We start from the raw sequence: 22,025 nt of genomic DNA on the forward strand, positions 1-22,025 counted from the left end.
TTCATTAGAGAAATTGGTCTGTAATTTTCCTTTCTTGTGGTGTCTTTGTTTGGCTTTGGTACTAGGGTAATGTTGGCATCATAGAAGGAATTAGGCAGTGTTCCTTCTGTTTCGATTTTTTGGAATAGTTTCACCAGGATTGGTGTTAGTTCTTTCTGGAATGTTTTGTAGAATTCACCTGTGAAGCCATCTGGCCCTGGGCTCTTCTTAGTTGGGAGATTTTTAATGACTGATTCTATCTCTTTGCTTGTGATTGGTTTGTTAAGATCATCAATTTCTTCTTTCGTCAGTATGGGCTGCTTATGTATTTCTAGGAATTTGTCCATTTCCTCTAAATTGTCATTTTTGTTGGAATATAGTTTTTCAAAGTATCCTCTTATGATAGTCTTTATTTCTGTGGGGTCAGTGGTGATATCACCTTTCTCATTTCTTATTTTGTGTATTTGCATCTTTTCTCTTTTTTTCTTTGTTAGTCTCGCTAAAGGTTTGTCAATTTTGTTGATCTTCTCAGAAAACCAGCTCTTGGTCTTGTTTATTTTTTCAAGTGCTTTCTTATTTTCTATTTCATTTAGTTGTGCTCTTATCTTTGTTATTTCCTTCCTTCTTCTTCCTGTTGGGTTACTTTGTTGTTGTTTTTCTAATTCCTTCAAATGTGCAGTTAATTCTTCAATTTCTGCTCTTTCTTCTTTTTTGATATATGAATTTATGGCTATAAATTTCCCTCTCAGTACTGCTTTTGCTGCATCCCATAAATTTTGGTATGTTGTGTTATCATTATCATTTGTTTCAAGGTAGTCATTGATTTCTTTTGAGATTTCCTCTTTGACCCACTGTTTTTCTAAGAGTGTGCTGTTTAATTTCCAAATTGTCGTGTGAAGTCTGGGTCTCTGTCCCTTGCAAATTTCCAGCTTCACTCCACTGTGGTCAGAGATATTGTTTTGTATGATTTCGATCTTTCTGAATTCATTAAGCCTTTCTTTGTGGCCTAGCATATGGTCAATCTTGGAGAATGTTCCATGTGCGCTTGAGAAAAATGTATATCCTGCTGTGTTTGGGTGTAATGATCTATATATGTCTATTAGATCCAGCTCTTCTAATATACTGTTCAAATGTTTTGTTTCTTTAGTGATTCTCTTTTGAGATGTTCTGTCCAGAGTTGATAGTGGTGTATTAAAATCCCCCACTATAATTGTAGATGCATCTATTCTTTCACTTAGTTTTTCCAGCGTTTGCCTCACATATTTAGAGGCGCCCTTGTTAGGAGCATAAATATTTATGATTGTTCGATCTTCTTGACAGATTGTCCCTTTCACTAAAATATAGTATCCTTCTTTGTCTCTCACAATTGTTTCGCATTTAAAATCTATTTTGTCTGATATTAATATAGCTACTCCTGCCTTTTTTTGGTTGTTGTTTGCTTGTATGATTGTTTTCCAGCCATTCACTTTCAACCTCCATGAGTCTCTGGGTCTAAGATGTGTCTCTTGTAGGCAGCATATAGATGGGTCGTATTTCCTTATCCAGTGTCCCAGTCTGAATCTTTTGATAGGTGAGTTTAATCTGTTGACATTCAGTGTTATTACGTTTAGAGAGTTATTTATGGTAGCCATATTTTGGTTGGTTTTGTATTTGTTATATTTTGTTTGTATTATTTTATTTTCCCCTTCTATTTTTGTCTTTCTTGTTGCTTTTACACTCTCCTCCATCTCTGACTGTCCTGTTTTTTCCTTTCTTCCTGCAGAATTCCCTTAAGAATTTCTTGAAGGGGAGGTTTCTTGTTGATATACTCTTTCAGTTTCTGTTTATCTGTGAATATTTTGAACTCTCCATCATTTTTGAATGCTAGTTTAGCTGGATAGAGTATTCTTGGTTGGAGATTTTTTCCTTTAGTACCTTGACTATATCATACCACTGCCTTCTTGCCTCCATCGTTTCAGATGAGAAATCAGCACTTAATCTTATGGAGTTTCCCTTGTATGTGATGGTTTTCTTTTCTCTTGCTGCTTTTAGAATTTTTTCTTTGTCTTGAGCATTGGATAATTTGACAAGTATATGTCTTGGGGTGGGCCTGTTGGGGTTTATGACCAGTGGAGTGCGCTGTGCTTCTTGGATATGTACATCTGTCTCTTTCAGTAGATTTGGGAAGTTTTCATTCATTATTTCCTGCAACACTCCTTCTGACCCCTTTCCCTTCTCTTCTCCTTCTGGAATGCCTATAATACGTATGTTTGAGCGTTTTGCATTATCATTCAGGTCCCTAAGTCCTATCTGGATTTTTTCTACCTTTTTATTGACCACTTCTACTATCTGTTTGATTTCCAATGCACTGTCTTCCACATCACTAATTCTCTGCTCTGCCTCTTCTAGTCTGCTGATATTTGTTGCAAGTGTATTTTTGATTTCTTGAATTGTGGTGTTCATTTCCATCATATCTGTTATTTTTTTGCGCATGTCTGCAATTTCCCCTCCAAGTGTTGTCTTCACGCTGTTAACCTCTTTCATTACTTCATCAAATTTGTCGGTGATAAATGTTCTGAGATCTTTCATTGCTTGTGCGAAGTCCTGCCCCCCTTCCTGATTTTCAGTTTGTTGATTGGATTCAGCCATGTTTTCCTGATTACTGGTTTGGTTTGTAGATTTCTGTTGCTGTCTTGTCAACATTTTTTCTTGACGGGTTTAATCAGTTCCTTAGCTTCTTTGTCTAGTCTTGGAGATTAATTAGCTGTTGTTTTTGCGTAAGTGTTATATCTTCTCTTTGTCACTTTGTTCTTCTTATTCCAATTTCTTATTGCTAGTTAAGCTCACTTTAAAGGAAAGTATTAGTGCTGGGGAAAGTCAATTGTGTAAGGAAGGAGAAAGTGTGAAGTAATATTGGTGATATATGTTTACAAAGCAACAATATGAGTTCTGGGAGGATGGAGGTTAGATCATGTAAATTGTGTAGAGTTATAGTAGTAGGAAAGTACCTATAATGAGGTAGACGACTGAATATGGGAGGAATGTGGTACCTACTAAGAGGCTATTGTTTTCGTGAGAGAGGGAAAGAGAAAAGAAAGGTAATAGTTTCAGGGACGAATACCAGATGGAAAACTAAACAAAGGTATTAGAAATTAAGAGTTAGACACTTTGTGGATCAAAGAAAGGGAGATGGAATATAGGAGAGATAGCAGATGGTGGAGGATATCAAGTTGTAGGGGAAAGGGGATAGTGTAGATAGGCTAAATCTATTCACAGAGAAATGAGGCAGTGGAGGGTGAGGAAACCCAGCAAATGTGAGGTATTTCCTGTAGGACCTATTGTATTGTTAAGGTAAAATAGTATAAGAAGAATATTGTGGACAAGAAAGAGGATTGAAAAAAAAAAAAAAAGAACAACAACAACAAAAAATAAAAAATAAAAAAAAAACAAAGAACAGAAACCCCGCCGCCAGGCTCGGCTGGGCTCAGCTGGGCTCCGGTCCCCCGCCCGCTGCCCGCCGCGGCTCGGCTGGGCTCGGCTGAGCTCGGCTTTCCCTCCCGCCGCCCGGCGCGGTGTGGCTGGGCTCGGCCCCCCCGCCCACTGCGGCTCAGCCGGGCTCGGCCGGACTCGGCTTCCCCGCCCACCGCCCGCCGCCGTGGCGCAGCGCGGCTCGGCTCTCCCGCCCGCCACCCGCCGCGGTGCTAGCTGCCTCGGCTCCGCCTACCCAAGGAGGGAGTCCTCCACACGTAGCTGGGATCTCCGTGTATATTTCACAGATGGATCCTCTCTGTTACCTTTCCTCCAAATCGATGTCCAGACACCTCCGGACCAGGAAAAATCCCGAAACAGCCGGTCCCAAAGAGTCTCCGACGCCTCCCAGCCGATTCCCCCCAGGAGCTAGTAACTGGCAAGTTCACTCAGCCGCCATCTTGCCTCCCCCTCCTGAAAAGTCCCAAATTATATCTTATAGACCAGTCCTTTCCGTTACCTTCCCACCAAATCGATGTCCAGACACTTCCTGCCCTGAAAAAATCCTGAAAAAGCCTGGTCCCGGAGAACCTCCAGCGGTGCCCAGCTGCCTCTTCCCAGGAGAGACGGCAAGGCAAGCTCACTCAGCCACCATCTTGCCAGAAGTCTGTCTGTTTGATGGTGTCCTTTACGTCCCTCAGACTCTGTTCACTTTTTGCTTTCTTTTACCTTTTGCCTCCTCAGACTAGATAATTTTAAGTCTCCAGTCAAGTATTCTGATTTTTTCTGCCTGCTGAAATATGTTTTTGAAACTTTCTAGTGCATTTTTCATTTCAGTTATTTTACTTTTCAGCTCCAGAATTTCTTTCTACTCAGTTCCTTTCTATAATTTCTCTTTATTAGTATTCTTATCTTGTTAATATATTGTTTTCCTGGTTTACTTTCATTCTGTCTGTGGTTTCCTTTAACTCTTTGAGCATATTTTAAATAGTTGGTTTAAAGTCTGACTAAAATGTTGAAAAGGATGGTTTCTGTCAATTTATGTTTTTTCTTTGAATGGGTGTACTTTACTGTTTTGCCATATGTTTTTTAATTTTGTTGTTGAAAACTGGATGTTCAAATGTTTTAATGTGGCAATTCCAGAAGTCTGATTCTCCTGCTTTGCAGGATTGGCTGTTACCTCTTGTTGAAGGCTTGGCTTATGCTCAGCCAGTGGTTTTAGTTTGTTTGTTTTTAAAAGGTACCAGAGACTGAACCTCGGACATTGTACATGCAAAGCAGGTGGTCAACCACTGAACTACACCTGCTCTACTTAGCCAGTGTTTTGACAGAGATTTCCTTGAATGCCAGGAGCTTACCAAAAAAAAAATTCTCCCAGTCTTGGTGGATAGGCTCTGTGCTAGGGCACTCCTTTAACTCTTAGCCAGACATTTACAACTCTGCTTCTGCCCGTATTTCCTGCTTGCTGAGCCTAGAGATCAGCCAGTGGTGAAAGCTGAGAGCATTCTTGTGCCTTTTCTGAGCATCTGTCCTGTTTTAGGCATGCACTTTACTTTCTCAATTCCCCAGTATACACAGGTGCTTTTGAATGTCTTAATTTCCCAAAGAAACTGCTCTCATCAGCTTTTCCTCCCAGGCTTTAGGCAGTCATTATATGTCTCAGTTGTAATCTTTTTTCCACTGTAACTACAGGTTTTTTGTTTGCCTTATGGTGTTTTCAAGCAGTACCCACCACTTTTACACCCTGAGTAGTTTCAGAGTTAGGTGAAACAGAGATGAGTGCCTTGGGTCAGTCCTTCAGGTAGTCCCCAAAGAGGTTAGAACAGACAAACAGTAATCTGTGGATAAGGTAGGCTCTATTCCTTCCAGATCCAGAGACCAAGTTTCCACATTGGGAATGCAAGTTATTATCTTGAAGAATGTCACCAAGCCAGGGAGGAATGAAAGGATAAGTAGAAGCACCTCAAAGTTTTCCTACCATCTTTAAATTTCATTTTGTTTGATTCCATTTTCTTTAGTTGATATAAATCTTTGACTATTTTCTAGAATTCTAACAAAGTTGGTTCTGACAGTTTCTGCTTTTTGTCCGTGTTTTTGTGAAGGCTTTGAGAGTTTGGAACTGCTTACTCTTGTCATTTTCCTGACATCACTCTTTATTGAGTAATATTTTACTCTATATTTCTTCTAGATTGTAGAAGTGATAAACGCATAAATTGTTTTAATTTTTTTAGTCTTATGCAGGCTTAAAATAATCACAGTATTTGAGATATAAGTATTAATTACAAACTGGGGCTTATCTTAAAATACAGTAGCATTATATATTATATATTTCTTAGAAATCTCGATATAACTTTTTTATTTTTTTATTTATTTTTTAAGGGACCAGGGATTGAACCTGGGAACTTCCATGTGGGAAGCAGGTGCTAAACTGCTTGAACCATATCCACTCCCCTTGATAAAACTTTTAAAATGTAGCTTCCCCAAGAATGTTATGTCATCTACGAAAACTGACTTCCATGAAAACAGTTTTTTAAAAAGCTAAATAATTAGGAGGAAAACACCAATGAAGAATTTTTAAGTATACTATAAATTAGAGAGGTGACTAAAAAGTAATGATTTAGTTGTTGTTGGAGGGTTTTTTTATTTGCTTGTTTTTAAAAAGAACTTACCTCCTCCTTTTTTGACCCCTATAAAGTAAGTCATCTTGGGACACACTTGTTCTAACAGTGTTACTGTGGTACAAATTTTGAGAGACACAATTCAGATTAAAAGAGTAAGAATATATTACAGGAGTGGCAACATTATAATGAAAGAAGCAGGAAGGAGGGACTTACAGTCTTATGGTGAGAGTAGAAAACTAAGATGATTTAGGGAGAAAAATAATGGGGAAATAGTTTCACAGGTAGCAGGGTTCCCATCCTAGCATTCCATGACATTTTGCTTCTCTATAGGTCTCAGCATCAAAAGAAAAGAGACTTCAGAGAAAGAGAAAAATATATTATTCACCACCATTTTTTTCTGGAATTTTAATTATTTCTCCCCTTATTATTTCCTATCCTTAATTAGTTTCCCTTTCATACTAGTTATGTCATCGACTGTTGAAACCTAACCATCACATAGTAAGAGTTCCCTGTTAAGACTGAAAATGCCCTCTTTTGTATCTATATTACACAGAGAATGCAGTATCTTTTATTTCAGTTCAAAGGATCAGGCCATTCAAGAACATGTATACTATTTAATTCCTATCAGTAAATAAAAATTGTTTAATAGAAAGGTTATGGTAAAAAATATCTTTGATTTTCTAGTTCATTATAGAATTTCTCTGTACATTAATTTATTCATCAAACAGATATGTAAAGCACTAACAATATTCCAATCACCTAATAGAAAGATACAGCTATACCTTAGAGAGCAAAAAAGTATATTTTCACCCAAATGGGCCAGATGTTTAAAAACTAACTGTAATAAAGAGATAATTTGTACTAGAGAGCTGAACAAGCCGTTAACCCTAGGGAAGGTAATTCTTTTATAGATATGTGTATAGCTAAGCCAGATACTGAAAAAGATTTAATCTTTTGTTTACTTTTAAATCTCCTCTTGCTTAACCCAGGACTTTGCTTCTTAATTATCCTCTCTCTTTCCTTCATCATCTAGCTCACATTCTTTAGTGGATCAAATACATTAGCATACAAACATGCTTAAAGATCTACCATATTCTAAAAAGCATACTTCCTTGACCCCTCAACCTCCTTTGCTGGCTAACTTGGAAGAAATGATCTTTTCTCACTATTTCTACTGCCTGACCTATTTTCCATTGAACCAACTCCAGTGGAGCTTTTGCTCCCAGAGCTGCCATAAAAAGCTTTCTTGTTAGGTCATCAGTCTCCTCTCTATTGCCACATCCCGGGGCATGCCTCAGCCTTTATGAACTTGGTCACTGGGCACAATCTGTGAAACTTTCCTTCCCGCTACATTATTTTCTCTCAAATTCTGTAACATCACCCTTTTTTGGCTTCCTTACTGACTGTTCTTTTTCAATCTTCCCTTCCCATTCTCAAATAGTTTCTCAACCTCTGATCTGTTGAACTGATAATTTTTATTGCGGGAAGCTTGTCCTGTGAATTGTAGGCTATTTAGCTATATCCCTAGTGTCTTACCTACTAGGGGCCAGAAGCATACACAATTACACTCCCTTCCCCCTATTGTGACAACCAAAAAGTCTCCAGACCCTACTAACTATACCCTAGCAGACAAAATTTTCCCCCCTTGAGAACCACTGCTCTAATGATAGCAGTGATCTAGGGTTCAGTTTTAGGCCGCCTTTTTATTCTCTATCTGTATACTGAGTGAACTCATCCTTCCCCGTGGTTTTAAATACTACCTAAATGTTGAAAACTCACCAGTCTCTCCCAAACTCATATAACTACCCATAAACTTAATATAGCTAAACAGCATTTTTAAATATCTTCTGAAAACCCACTCCCTATACTAATAAATTGAACCACCTTTCGTCCAGTTGAACAGGAAAATCTCTAGGAATCATCCTTGATTTACTTCTTTTCTCCCAACTCACATGCAGTCAAAATACATTCTGATCTTGTCACTTCTCTCCACCTCCACCACAGACCACCCTCTCTTTCCTGGACGGTAATAATCCCTCCTTCCTGCTATCCATTCTCCATGTAGTAGCCAGAGTGATATCTTTTTTTTTTTTTTAATGAAAATTAGGTTATGTCTCTCCCTTCTCAGAATCATTCATGGCTTCTTGTCATACTTATTAGAAAATGTGCTCTGGGATTACATAAAATGTCATCTGAATCTGTCTACCTCATGAACTATATTCCTACCACCCTCCCTTTTATTCAAGCCACAGTGGCTTTCTTGTTCCTTAAGGAGACAAACTTGTTCCTGCCTTAGGATTTCTGCCCTTGCTGTTTCTCTACCCAGATGCTTTTCTCTCACAAAGATCATGTGGCCAGTTCCCTTAAGCATTCAGGTCTTTGCTGAAACATCACTTGGCTCAAACAGACCTTCTTAGCCTACTCTAATAAAATGACATCTCCCTCACCTTTCATCACTTTCTGGCATCTTACTCTATTTTCTTTATAGCACTAATCTCTACCTGAAAGTATATATTTTGGGTGTTATGTGTTTATTTTCTGTTTCCTCCAATTAATGGAGCATAGACTTTTTCTTTTCACTACTGCATCTCTAAGGTCTGGAATGGTGCTTGGTATGTGATAGATGCTCAGTTATGATATTTTGTAGCATATACTCTTTTTTTACTATTGTAGTCACAGGTTTCAAATGTAAGTGGCTTAAATAAAGCAAGTGATTTTTAGTAGAGAAAGTAATTTTTGCCTTATATCTGATTTAACATTTTATTGATACATAATGCAATAATAGTTGATTCTTTCTGTTTAGATGTTTGGAAACTGGACTTTTGGCACTTTGGTCTTCACAGTCATGGTCATTACAGTCACAGCAAAGGTATGGTACCAAAATTAGAAATATAGACAAATTTTGTATTTGCATAATTAGTAGTTGATTTTCTTCATTTCTTTAGCCATAGATAAATATTTTTTCCTTTTCCAATAATAAGTAATTTCCCTTTCAGCTACATTTTCCATTCATTTTAATTTTGTCAAAGAATTCTTTTGTAAGTTCATTATTTTGGAAAGCCCCACCTCATTTTTATGACCAAATAAAAGTTAACACCATAATACTCATCTCTGAAATTTTGCTTCTCTGTATATAGTATAAGACAATACAATTTGTTTTAGGCATGAAGTTGAGAATAAAATAATCACATGAAATTTCATTGTTGCTGTCTCACAGAGGAAAATTCTTATAAACTTGAAATTATTCAAATTCATAGTAGGACCCTTTTATCAATATTTATCATCTGAGGGACTATGTCATGGGACTCTTAGTTACTTATAACTAATACATTTCATTCTTGAGTTTTATCTGAGAGGTTAAAGCCAAGTTTATTGCTTTATTACTTTATATTTCTAAGAATTTTTTCAATGTTTTTCATTATAGATGGCTTTAGAAACTCATTTCTGGACCTGGGTCAATCATCTTGTCACCTGGGGATCTATTATATTTTATTTTGTATTTTCATTGTTTTATGGAGGTATTTTCTGGTGAGTTGACTATTGTTTTTCATTGTATCGATTCAATTGTAATAAATATTCATAGTGATAGATTATATTCTGAACAAATTCTGTTCAGAATAGTTTTGAGATCCTATTCTGCTAATAAGTTCACTTCTTTCAGCTCAACTTACTGATAATGAGAAAAAAGAAACATATATTCAATACCTACTACTAAGTGTTTTATGAAAGATATTACATTTATGCATCACAATAATCTTATTATTCTCAATTTTTTCTATGTGGAAATTAAGCCCCAAGGCCACAGAGGTTAAAAAAAAAAAATTAGCAAAGCCAGGATTCAAACTCTCCAATTGCCTTACTCTGCAGTTAATGTTCTTTACATTAATCATTGTAGCTCTAAATTTTTATTAATATGTATGAAATAAGTCACATAGAACCATTAAATTTTGATGAAGAGTCAGCTTCTTTCTCAAAGTTAAATCTATTACAATTCATCTTCATTGGTAGAGTCAGGTATACAACTACCCTAATAGATTAAAAATTAATACTTCTTTTAAGATTCTTTAGTAAATAATGGACAACTAAAATCTCTCCTTTTAAATTAATTAATTAATTAATTTTAAAAATCTCTCCTTTGGAGAATTTATATGAAATTTGATTGCTGTGCATTTGAACCCTATACCAGGCAAAAAGCTTCTGAAGTTAAGCAAAAAGTTTAGATTGGCTAAACAATTGACTTCTTTTACAAATATTGCATATTACATCTGGTTTTCTTTTATTTGAGGCGGGGGGTTGTTTTGTTTTCAATAATAAAGTTTAGTTTTAGAAAAGTTTAAAATTACAGAAAAATTACATCATAAGTATGGGGGATTTCCATATAATCCCTAGCCACCCATCCACACCCACATTTTCTCCTATTTTTTTTTTTTTTTTTTTTTAGACATTTATCCTCTTCCATTGTTTGCACTTGCTATCTGCTTGTCTTCTTTTTAGGAGGCACCGGGAACTGAACCCGTGGCCTTCCATGTGGGAGGGCGGCACCTACGCTTAAGCCATCCCTGTTTTGTTGTGTCTTCCATTGCGTTTCCTCACTGTATCTCTTGGTTGCGTCATCTCACTGAATCATCTTGTTGAGTCAGCTTGTCACACCAGCCCATCACATCAGCTTGCTGTCTTGTTTGTCTTCTTTAGGAGGCACCAGGAATTGAACCTAGGACCTCCCATGTGGTAGGCAGGAGCCCAGCTGCTTAAGCCACATCTGCTTCCCTCTCCCTTATTATTAATATCTTACATTAGTATGGTACATTTACTACAATTGATGAACCAATATTGAAGCATTGCTACTACAAGGTCTACGTTCACATCATGGTCCACACCTCGCACTATTCAGTATTATAGGCTTTAACAAATGTACAGTATCATGTATCAATCATCTCAGTATAATACAGAATAATTCCCAGGACCTGAAAATGCCCTGTGTTCTACCTGTACATCCCTCTCCCACCCTTCTGAACCCCTGGTAACCATTTTCTTTATATCAATATTACAAGTTCTGCCACCACACAATAATAACTACAATAACAATAAATCCGTCTTGGCCTGTGGTCACACTCCCCCCTTGTTTTTCATTCCTCAGTTTTTTGTTGTTTTTAAATATATTTTTATTTATTTTTAAAGATACATTTACATTACATAAAGATACATTTAAAGATAGATTACATAAAATGTTACATAAGAAAATATAGGGGATTCCCAGAGGAACCTTGGAATGATGTTCACTCTGCTTCAGGTTGAGAGGGTTCTTAGATATTATGAATATCTACTTGCAGTTGTAGATATTCCTTGTTTTTTGGCACAGGACTTGTCCATCATCATCATTTTGTTAGTTGTCCAGGGCAAGTCCAAATAACTGGAGAATAGTTGTTGACTGCAACTGCTAGGACTCAGGGCTCAACCAGCATATGAACAATCCAAAATTAAGTTTCTGATTCATTTATTTAACAGGTATAATATCAGGTATAATGATAATTAGAATTTTAAATAAAAGGAGTAGAAGAATTGTAAGGGAATTATATTAATAAATGAGTTTAACTATGTTATATTGGGAAAAGAGCTTATCAGATATTCCCAAATAGGGCCTGCTGAGGGGGGATGTTGATATCATGAGGCCGTATGCCTTTCCTATAGTGTCCAGACATTCCTAGAGCCCTCAGGAATAATTTTGTTTGGGGTTTCATTTTCTGTGACAATTGGTAAAATCTGCCTGAGGCCTGCATAAGCGTAACCTCTGAAATGACCTCCCAACTCACTTTGAAATCTCTTAGCCATGAAAACTTTTTTTTCATTGAATGTTTTCCCTTTTTGGTCCAGGTCTGCTTCCAAATGCATCCCTGCATAGAGCTTGGTAATAATTCCTCAGTGTCAAGGAGGTTCACCTCTGGGAGTCTTCTCCCTCATTAGGGGAAGGTAGTGAAGTTATTTGTTGAGTTTGGCTTAGAGAGAGGCTACATTTGTAACAAGGAGGTTTTCAGGAGGTAATTCTTAGGCATTAATTATAATTAGGCTAAGTTTCATTTTTATAGGAATAAGGTTCATTAGTACAAAGCCTTGCATATTTTCCTGTTTCCTTTTGTTAGACACTGCCTCTATTTCTAGAGATTTTTCATTTTAAAAACAACTTATTGAAGTTTATCATTTATACAAGAGCATATACAAAAAATAAGTGCCTAGTAAAAGTTGTGAACTTACAAAACAAGCATGCATAACATCATCCAGGGCTCCTGTATATCACTCCACAAAAAATACCTTGCACCATGATGAAACATAACAAATCATGAAAGAACATCATCAAAGTATTACTACTAACTATAGTCCATATCTTAATTTGGTGTATTTTTCCCCCAACCCACCCTATTATATTTTTTTCTTTGTTCATAAACCATATAATTTATCCCAAGTACAATAAGTGGAATTTGCTATAATTACCAACTTGTGCATTCATCACTTCAATCAATATTAGAGCATTTTCATTACCTAAAAACAAACAAAAAAAAACCACTGTAATATCCATATATTAGTGCTACTACTTACAAATCCTGTGATGTGCTTTCATCATTTCTGTCCATTTCCAAACAACTTTTTACCAATTCTGCTCAGATTAAACCTCAGCTTTCCAGTTTCTAACCATATCCTAGTCTCTGGTGATTTATATTCAAGCTGTTAACTCCATGAGTTTACTCATTATATTTAATTCATAATAGCAAAACCATTCAATATTTGTCCTTTTGTGCCTATAGATATGAATTATAATTAGTAGTAATACTTTGATGATGCTATTCCAGAGATGTTTGCAATTTTATTTGAGAAATTAGTAGGACACCCCAGGATGGCAGTTTAATATTTTGTTGGCTACCTTTTATTTTTTTAAGTAGTTTACATTTATTATGATAATGTGCTTTTTTTAGGAATTATTGGGTATTGAACCCATGACCTTGTACATGGGAAGCAGGCACTCAACCATGGAGCCACATCTCCTCCCCTTGTTGGCTACTTTAATCCATTTCTTTCTGTTTCCCCATATTTTTTTTTTAAGGGGTTTTATGCAAAAACCCAAAAAGTGTATCTAGGCAATGGCTGCTACTATATAGAACTGGTACTTGTGAGTGCATTTATTTCAAAAGATGTTTTTTGAAAGGAGCGTCTAAGTAGAGCTTTTCACCTAGATTTGGGTAATCAATCTTTTAATTGCTCAGTAAAAAATAATTTGTTACATACTTTTTCTTGCTTATCTTGATCTTTAAGGCTATATTACTGCATAATTTTGTTGATATCTTACCACTGAGAGAGTTATCTTGTCAGCTACATGTCACTTTCCTAATAATAAAGACTGTAATTATTATTGAAAGTAATTAACTTGGATTTTAATTTTAACCATTAAAGACTAATTTTCATTATTAAATTATATTGATTTGAAATTTTGAAGATTTTCTTGGGGCATTCCTATAATTATTACTTTCATGTGTTAACATGATGTCTTAATTTAAGGCTTTCATTTACCACTTTTATTAAATGCTCTTTCTTTGCAGGCCATTTTTAGGCTCCCAGAATATGTACTTTGTATTTTTTCAGCTTCTATCAAGTGGTTCTGTTTGGTTTGCCATAATTCTTATGGTTGTAACATGTCTATTTCTTGATATTGTGAAGAAAGTATTTAATCGACAGCTCCATCCTACAAGTACTGAAAAGGCACAGGTAACATCTTTTTATATATAATACCTTTTTTAATTTGGGGTCTTTAACAGTGAATAGCTATCATTATTGTTTGCTTATGTGAGAAAATATTAAACTTTCCATTCCTGTGTCAAATATTTTGCCATATAAAAATCGTTAAATATGGTATTTTTAAGTTATTTCTTACTGTTTCTCTTAGTTTTATGACTACTGGTAAATTGTAATTTTTAAAAATTACATTGTGTTCTTTATAAAACTCCAGGTTTTTAAATATAAAACTTCAAGTTACATCCAGATATTAAATATGTCTTAAATACTACCACAACATTCTGTATATGTATATATAGTTAGGATGTATATCCATATCTTTAGAAACATTAGAATTTGTAATATTTTTTCAGTTTATATTATTTTCAACATAAGAGTATGAAATAAGTTCTTTAACCTAAATAATATTTGCAGAGTGTATTTTTATAAAATATATTCTTTCACTGAACATTTATTAAAAATATTAAACTGCAGCAAATATTTAGCAGTATGTTACATAATGCTTAAGAATGTAATCTTTGAAGACTGACAGATCTCAGCTCAAATCCCAGCTCTTTCAAGTTTGGTAGCTCTGTGACTCCGAGTCTCAGTTTGCTCATTGGTAAAATTAGGTTCAAAATGTCTTTATCATTACCTTTGTAAGAAGGATTAAATAAAAGAATGCTAAGTTACTTAGTAGATGCTCAGTAAATGGTAGTTATTTTGTTGAATGTGCCTTTTTTGCATATTTGACTGATAGGTGAGCTGGAGAGAATAAAATCTATATAATTTGTTACATTAACTATTTCCTAGCATTGGGAATATATTCTCAAGATTATATTCTAGGGAAGCGGACTTGGCCCAGTGGTTAGGGGGTCCGTCTACCACATGGGAGGTCCACGGTTCAAACCCCGGGCCTCCTTGACCCGTGTGGAGCTGGCCCACACGCAGTGCTGATGCGCGCAAGGAGTGCCATGCCACGCAGGGGTGTCCCCGTGTAGGGGAGTCCCACGTGCAAGGAGTGCGCCCAGTAAGGAGAGCCTCCCAGAGCGAAAGAAAGTTCAGCCTGCCCAAGAATGGCGCCGCACACAGGGAGAGCTGACACAACAAGATGATGCAACAAAAAGAAACACAGATTCCTGTGCCGCTGACAACAACAGAAGGGGACAAAGAAGAACATACAGCAAATAGACACACAGAACGGACAACCAGAGGGAGGGGGCGGAGGGGAGAGAAATAAATAAAATAAAAATCTAAATTAAAAAAATATATTCTAGTCAAATCTTACACTATAGTGAAGGGTGAATTTACTTATTTCTGCCTAGGTTGAGTTATTTTTCAGCACAATCTTTGCTACTTGCCAAGCAAATTTTATTTAAATTTTAGAAATTTAGTATATATTCATATGACAAATAAAATAAGTGCTCAGTAAGTATTTAGTGATTTGAGTAAGGCTTCCAAAATGTCGTATGGCTTTAATTTCAGTTGGTCATATCAACAACATTCCTTTAGCATTTATTTCCTTCGGAAACATAATTCTAACGGACATGTATTTTAACGCTACTGAGCCAGCATAGGCCTCTGAAGCCTGACAAACTTGAATTCAAATATTGGTTTTACCCTTTACAAGATATATGTCCTTGATCAAGTCATTTCTCTAAGCCTCAGTTTCCTCCTCTATAAAATCAGAATAATCCATACCCTACATGATTGTTAGAATGAATATAAAGCACCTAACACAGGACCTATATGTAGTAGAGCCTCAATTTAAAAGTATAATTGCAGGGTTGATGAGGATGAAAATATTGCTGTGATGTGATCTCCAGGCTGAAAATTTTACATGATCTGATTACTCTATCTGCCCATGCAGCATATATTTATAATCAGTAAGGACAAACTTTTCTATTGTGTAATATATTATTTAAATACAGATCAGAAAAGCTTGCTTATTTTGCTCTTCCTAATCTTCAGAGATATTTATGGTCTAAGAGTATACTGTTTTTAGGACATTATTTACCTTTATAGAAAACACATTTGTCCCCACCCCCCACCCCACCCCCACCCCCCGCCTTGGCTTATATAAAGTTATATTTAACCAAAATGCAATGAATTACGTCACTTTAAAAACTTCATTCTTTGTAAAAATAATCAGATTTATTTATTCTTATACCTAAAAATTTCTACATTAAGCAGAGCACATATAAAAAATGATATTAGTTCTTGTTACCTTCTCTCTAGCCTCATTTTAAAGAAATACATAGGAATATTTGGTGCCTTAAAATGGGTCTTTAGACAAGAAAAAAGTTGAAATCCTTTTTATATTTTTTTTGTTCTTTTAGCATAGGTTAAAATTGATTAATAATTGAATGTTCAATAAATCATTTTATTTATGTGAAAGCCTGTTTAATCTCCCTTTTTGCTCTACTAAATTTATTTTAAAATGACTTGACCAGATGTTCTAACTGCTGCCTACTCCAAGAACGAAATCTCTTATCTTGGAGATCTTCTAACCTGCTAGGTTTTTTGTTTTGTTTTACTTTGTTTTATTTTGTTTTTCTTGAAACAGTATATGATTGTTCAAATCCCATGTGTAACATTGTTCCTTTGCTGCAGGCAATAATCATTGTTACATCAGCATTATATCATCACCTGATTTCAAATGATGGTGAAATGATTAGAAAGTTATTAGCTATTTCATTGTTTACCAAAAGGAGCAAGAAAATTCATATCCAAAGAAAAGCTGTCAGTGTTTATTCTGATCTTTGTTTTTTCTCCAGAATAGCAATGTGATATTAAGTGTGAAAAATAATTTCTTTTGGTGGCAAAGCCAACATCCCTATAAATGTCAGTCATGTATGTGTACCATTTATGATATTTCTTACTTTTGTGTAGGAACAGATGTCTTTACAAAGCTTGGCCTGTGTCTGTCTCTTAAGTGATGAATACAGCTCACTGACTTCTTGTATGTCCCATCCCTTTTCTGTCCACTTATAGATGTACTCCAACACAGTTGCTTTAAGTGACGAGTTCATCGCACTGCAGCCATTGTCGAGTGCAAGGAATCAGCTGAGCAAATTTAGGTAGAGTAGGGGGAGTAGAACCTCATTAACTCTTCTGCATGCTAAAGGACAATTAAGCAGTATTGAAAAAGATGGGCAGAGGCATGAATAAAGAGTGAGACATTTTTACTAGCACAGCTCTGTCCCTGACTAATTTGACCTTTATTAATATGTACGTTAAAACCTAAAAGAATATATATATATGTACATATATATATATCAATTTCTTCTTTGAGAAGAAAATTCAGGTGAAAATTCAGCATGAAATCGGACAGAGATCTATATATCATTATATATTTTTATCTTTATCTTTTTCTAGCACAATTTTAATGCTTCTGCTTGTCATATTATTCATATTTAAGAATGCTCCTGCATGTTGAATAATTAAAGGTACAGAAACTCATGAAATTTAAAGTTTTAAATTGTAGTTACTTGGAAGTAAGTTTGCCCATTTTTTATCTTGCCTTAATCTCTGTTGTAAATACATGTGCGTATTTGTGTTTGTGCACTGTAATGGCTGCTGAAGCATTTCATATCCTTGCTTCTGTTTAGTGCATCCATAAATTGAATAATATATTATGTATTTTTTATTTATACTTTTATCTCCACAAACAGATCTATTCTGTCAGTTTCTACAAAAAATAACCTATAATCTTGAGAAGTCCTTTGGTGGAAAGGACTGAAAACTTAAATCTTACAACTTTTTGCTATTAAAATACCAAAATATATATTATGTTTAACTCCATTCTGGTTTGGAGGGGAAAACATAAGTAGAATACTCTTTTTTTGTTATGGACCCTTCGATTTTTTGCCCTGTCAGTGTCTTGTGCACTCTTAATTACATGTTTTTTGTTTTTGTTTTTGTTTTTAATTCTTTTTTGTTCTCAAAGTTCCTAGTTGCTATTCACTTGAACGAATGAATGGCTTTGATATAGCACTGCTTAAATAACCCCTTCTGTAACAAAATGAGTTAATACTTTTGAGGTGTTTTAAAGTCTTACCAAGCCTTTCAAGCAATTTTTTCGTTATTATTAGCATCAAGATTTTAATAATATTCTACTTTGAATTACAAAGGTGTAATAATTATAGATGAATATAGAAATGGATGTTTGAGTAGTAGGCAACTAAATATTAATACCATGTTTAAATCAATAACTAAAATCAAAATAAACTGGAAGATTTGCCTTCACCTTTGGTTGAGCCATGTATGTATATCACGTTATAGGAAGATGTCTTTCAGGTACCTTCCAACTTTTTGAACATCAGATTATTTAACTCTGAGGCAGTAGAAGAGCTGATTATTTAAAAGAATATTCTGAAAAACTCTTACCAAATGAAGATAACTTTTGCAATATGCATAATCATATTTTTATGAAATCATATTTTCACATATGTTGGCTTAAATCAAGCCACAGTTTTTAAGTAATATTAGATTAAAAGAAGATAGGAAAAGAAGAGATCCCAGACTTCATATTCTTTTAATAAGGTAGTAAGCTTAACATTCATTTTTGAAATAATACAATGAGAATAGGTCAGGTACCCCTTGCTGCACGCTGCTCTCCAGTGAGACAACAAAGGGAAAAGACCACTGTTTGGGAGCTGGAGGGCTAATGCTACTTCTTCCCTTGACACTACTCTCCATACTTTCTAACAAATCCATTCACCTCTCTGGCCCTCCAGGTTCTTCATCTATAAAATGATCATTTTACATATTGTGATCTGTGTACATACTCATTATTAGCAACAAAGAAAAACAAAGAAACAAATGCAGTTCTCCACCAAAGGCCAGGCAGAAATAACAGATGCTTAGTTGAGGAGTGATCACTGGGCAGGCATTTGCTCATAGCTACATGGAAAACAAATGCCCATAAACATATATCTGCTGATGCATCCTGTGAATTTTAAATACATCTTGTTTCTAAACTGCATTGAACAGCATTCCTGGGTGTGATATATGGCAGCTTAACTATTTACTGTGAAAGAGAGGGAAGTTGTACAGTTACCAGATATCCTATCTTCCAGAGCTTTCAAGTCTTTAATTGGGTCAGTACTTCATAAAGACTTTTAGCACAGAACTATTATCCCCACCCCTAAAGCTCTCATCACATAAACTTACTATACTCTTAAAACAAGGAATTCTACAATTTTATTTTTATGTAGGAAAGAAATCACCTATCATTCATTTCATAAAAGTAATTATTGGTCCGTCCTAACAGTAGGAAAATGCATAAAGATAGGCAAAATTTGTTTTTTATTCAGTGGAGACATTTTCTCTTAAGAAAGGTTAAAATAAGAATGGCTATGGGCACATTGTTAACTTCTTGGAAAATCTCTAATACAAATACAGAAAAAATAAAGAATAGAAATCAGTATAAATGAGTTGAAACTCATTTAAAATTTTTCAAATTAAGGATTTAACTTACTTTGTTAACGAAAAAGACAAGCCCCTTACCCACATGTCTGTAACATTTGTAAGGCCATGTGACCCTTTAACTCTGCTAAAGTCCAACTAGAGTCGGAGAAGGGAGCAAGAGAGGTGAAAAATGGACATACACTTGCAATAAGAACCCTAAATCTTGGTGGCAATGAGTTTGTTTAATAGAAGAAAATTAATTTTATTGTTTAATAGAAGGAAATATGGTTTTAACTTAGCTATAATGTTTAGTAATAGCTTTGTGCACTGGAAAATCATGGCTTTATTTTGTGTGTTTTGTTGTGTCCCCTTATGAAACTGATGTTAGTGCTCTTTGGTGACATTAAATGTACTGCTGTGTGAACATTCATTTGTGCCTCACAGATTATGGAGTCCAGATTGCTGTTTTGATTTTAATTCCCAGTGAGGGGAGAGTGCCCTTCTGTAATATGAGACTTGTTGCTTTTCTGTCCTTCCAGATGGAAGAAGATAAGGGTTCAGTCAGCTCAGCATATGAATTTGCTGAAAGCAAGCACAGAGGGGAGGACAGTAGGCACCTGCTAGCTGAGGCTTGCAGCCAGCAGGACAGTTCTTGCGTGCACTAGGTAGTACTGCGTTGGACCTTCCGGGGGACACATCTGCTAAGTTTTCATGTTTGGGGCATGCTGTGGGAGAATTTGCCGACATTTCAGTTTTTACATTGCAACTCCTTCACTGTTTCTCATATGTCGTTTTCATTTGGTTGTTTTCCTTTTTTGTGTGGTCTTTACATTTTGTGTATATTCCTGAATATTAATCTCCCTTTGGAGTAATAGTGATAAATTGCACTTCACTGCAAAGTCTAACCTAGAAATGTATCCTCACAACCTATTAGCTTAAATTTAAGAAATTACTCCTTTTTACTTCCTTTTGAAAATGTCATGCTATTCCTATTATTTCTGAAATCAGTTTTCTCCCTTGAAGTTGTAAATATGTATCATTCTACACATTTTAACATAGCTAGACCCTGAAATATTTGCCTCAGTCTGTCTCTTGTAATCAGACAAATGAATGTTTATACTTAGTAATGAATAATTTTCTTTTGACTGGTTTTCAACAAACTCTGTTCTTTTCATAAATTTTCATAGTTATATCTTTATAATTAAAAAGTAAGAATGGATGATTTCTTGATTTACTCCCCTCTTGAGGAACACACCCAACAACCACATCTAGATCTAGATTATATGCAAGTCATTTTGACTGCATTCTGGAGGATAAAAATTCCTATCACTAATAATTTTATTTTATCTTGGACTAATTGCCAGTTTGTAAATCATAATTACTGTCAAGAAGATGCTGTCATCTCACCTGGAATAAGCTTTCATTATTGGTAAAACTTTAAAACAAAGCCACTTGAAGATTACAAATCATTTAATTATACTATATATCAGACCATGGAACAAATGCAAGATTTTGAAGGATCTGAATTCTTCTGTAATACTTGTTTTTTAAATTAGATTCTTTTAAAGGAGTTGAGGTGGTGCAAGAGAGTAATCACCTCTCTCCCACTCCGGAACGTCCCAAGATTGGTTCCCGGAGCCACCTGATGAGAATGCAAGCAGACACAGAAGAACACACAGTGCATGGACACACAGAGCTGTCAACAGAGCTAACAGGGGTGGGGAGAAATAAATAAAAATAAATCTTTTTTTAAAAAGGAAGATTCTTTTAATTAATCTAAATGAATTTAGTAATTAATTTAGATTAATTAACCAGAGCCAATCATTATCATTAATGGAAAAGAAATTTCAAAGAATTCTGAATTTTTATTTTGTATTAGGATGCTTCATATGATTGCCTTTACAACATATTTATCTTTTATTTAGCTTAGGAAAATTTATAAAAAGATTTTTAATGTCTTTTTTAATATGCCCAGATTAGGCAGCAAGGAAAACTGAGATGAAGGCTTCTGGGTAAAGAGAAGCTGGCCAGGACTTATATGTCGTGGGTGTAATCCACAAAGCATGAATATATTAAAATTAAGAAATTATATCCTCTGTTCCCCATGGGTTCAAGTTCAAGTGGGTATTTCATAAGACATGGATCTGGTATTGCTTTGCTTTAGTATATATTAAAATGTACAATTCATTTGAGAATTGGATCATTAAAATGTTCCTACTAAATAACAGGAGACTTGTCATGGTTACTTTGCAAGAGAATGATAACTGAGTTTTCACCTTGTGACATTGTATCTTTCTGTTACAAGGATACAAGAACTCTCAAACCATGAATATGATTTTAGTAAAATTAGCTGGGGGTGTTAACCCTGATTTACAGATTTTTTCTGCCTATCACTGAGTCTTAATTGGCTGAATGAAATATATTTTGAATATTTTTCTTCAGATATATTTTTGCTTTTGTCACTTATTTTGAGATAAAAATCACTTTTTAAAAGTAAGTACTATGTAATAGTCCTCTTTTTCTGGTTTGAAATGACAGTTATTTCTCCAATCAAAATTCTGTCCGTCTTGCAGTGTTTGGCTGAGCCCTCAATGTTGCCAGTGGCTAGGGTCTCTCCCCTAGTCATCTCCCTTTGCTGTCAGCTGCCCCTTAGGCCTCCATTCTGCTGTCATTTGTTTGCCTCTGGCTTTCTGGGGCGTGCTCTAGATAGCCTCTCCAGGTGTACCCAAGTGGGTAAGGGTACTATCAGGGAATCAAGGAGTTCTCATCTTGGATGAAGGTGTTTAAGTCCCAGACTAGAGACCTGCT

The 22,025-nt window shown here is 35.3% G+C and overlaps 1 protein-coding gene across 4 annotated transcripts in view; it reads left to right on the forward strand.

The window, feature by feature from the left end:
- ATP11B (ATPase phospholipid transporting 11B (putative)) overlaps positions 1 to 22,025 on the forward strand; it is a 174,483-nt gene that overhangs the window by 141,777 nt on the left and 10,681 nt on the right. For 2 of the 4 annotated variants that reach the window (XM_058295392.2, XM_058295393.2), the window contains exons 26-28: positions 8,851 to 8,916; positions 9,472 to 9,575; positions 13,634 to 13,799. In XM_058295392.2, the coding sequence (XP_058151375.1) occupies positions 8,851 to 8,916; positions 9,472 to 9,575; positions 13,634 to 13,799 (336 nt within the window). Of the gene's footprint in view, positions 1 to 8,850; positions 8,917 to 9,471; positions 9,576 to 13,633; positions 13,800 to 16,799; positions 16,886 to 19,756; positions 19,883 to 22,025 lie in introns of all 4 variants that reach the window. The other 2 variants (XR_011648615.1, XM_071214650.1) reach the window with 2 other exon arrangements.

The sequence above is a fragment of the Dasypus novemcinctus genome, chromosome 4 (genome assembly GCF_030445035.2).
Source record: "Dasypus novemcinctus isolate mDasNov1 chromosome 4, mDasNov1.1.hap2, whole genome shotgun sequence".
Taxonomy (NCBI): Eukaryota; Metazoa; Chordata; class Mammalia; order Cingulata; family Dasypodidae; genus Dasypus; species Dasypus novemcinctus.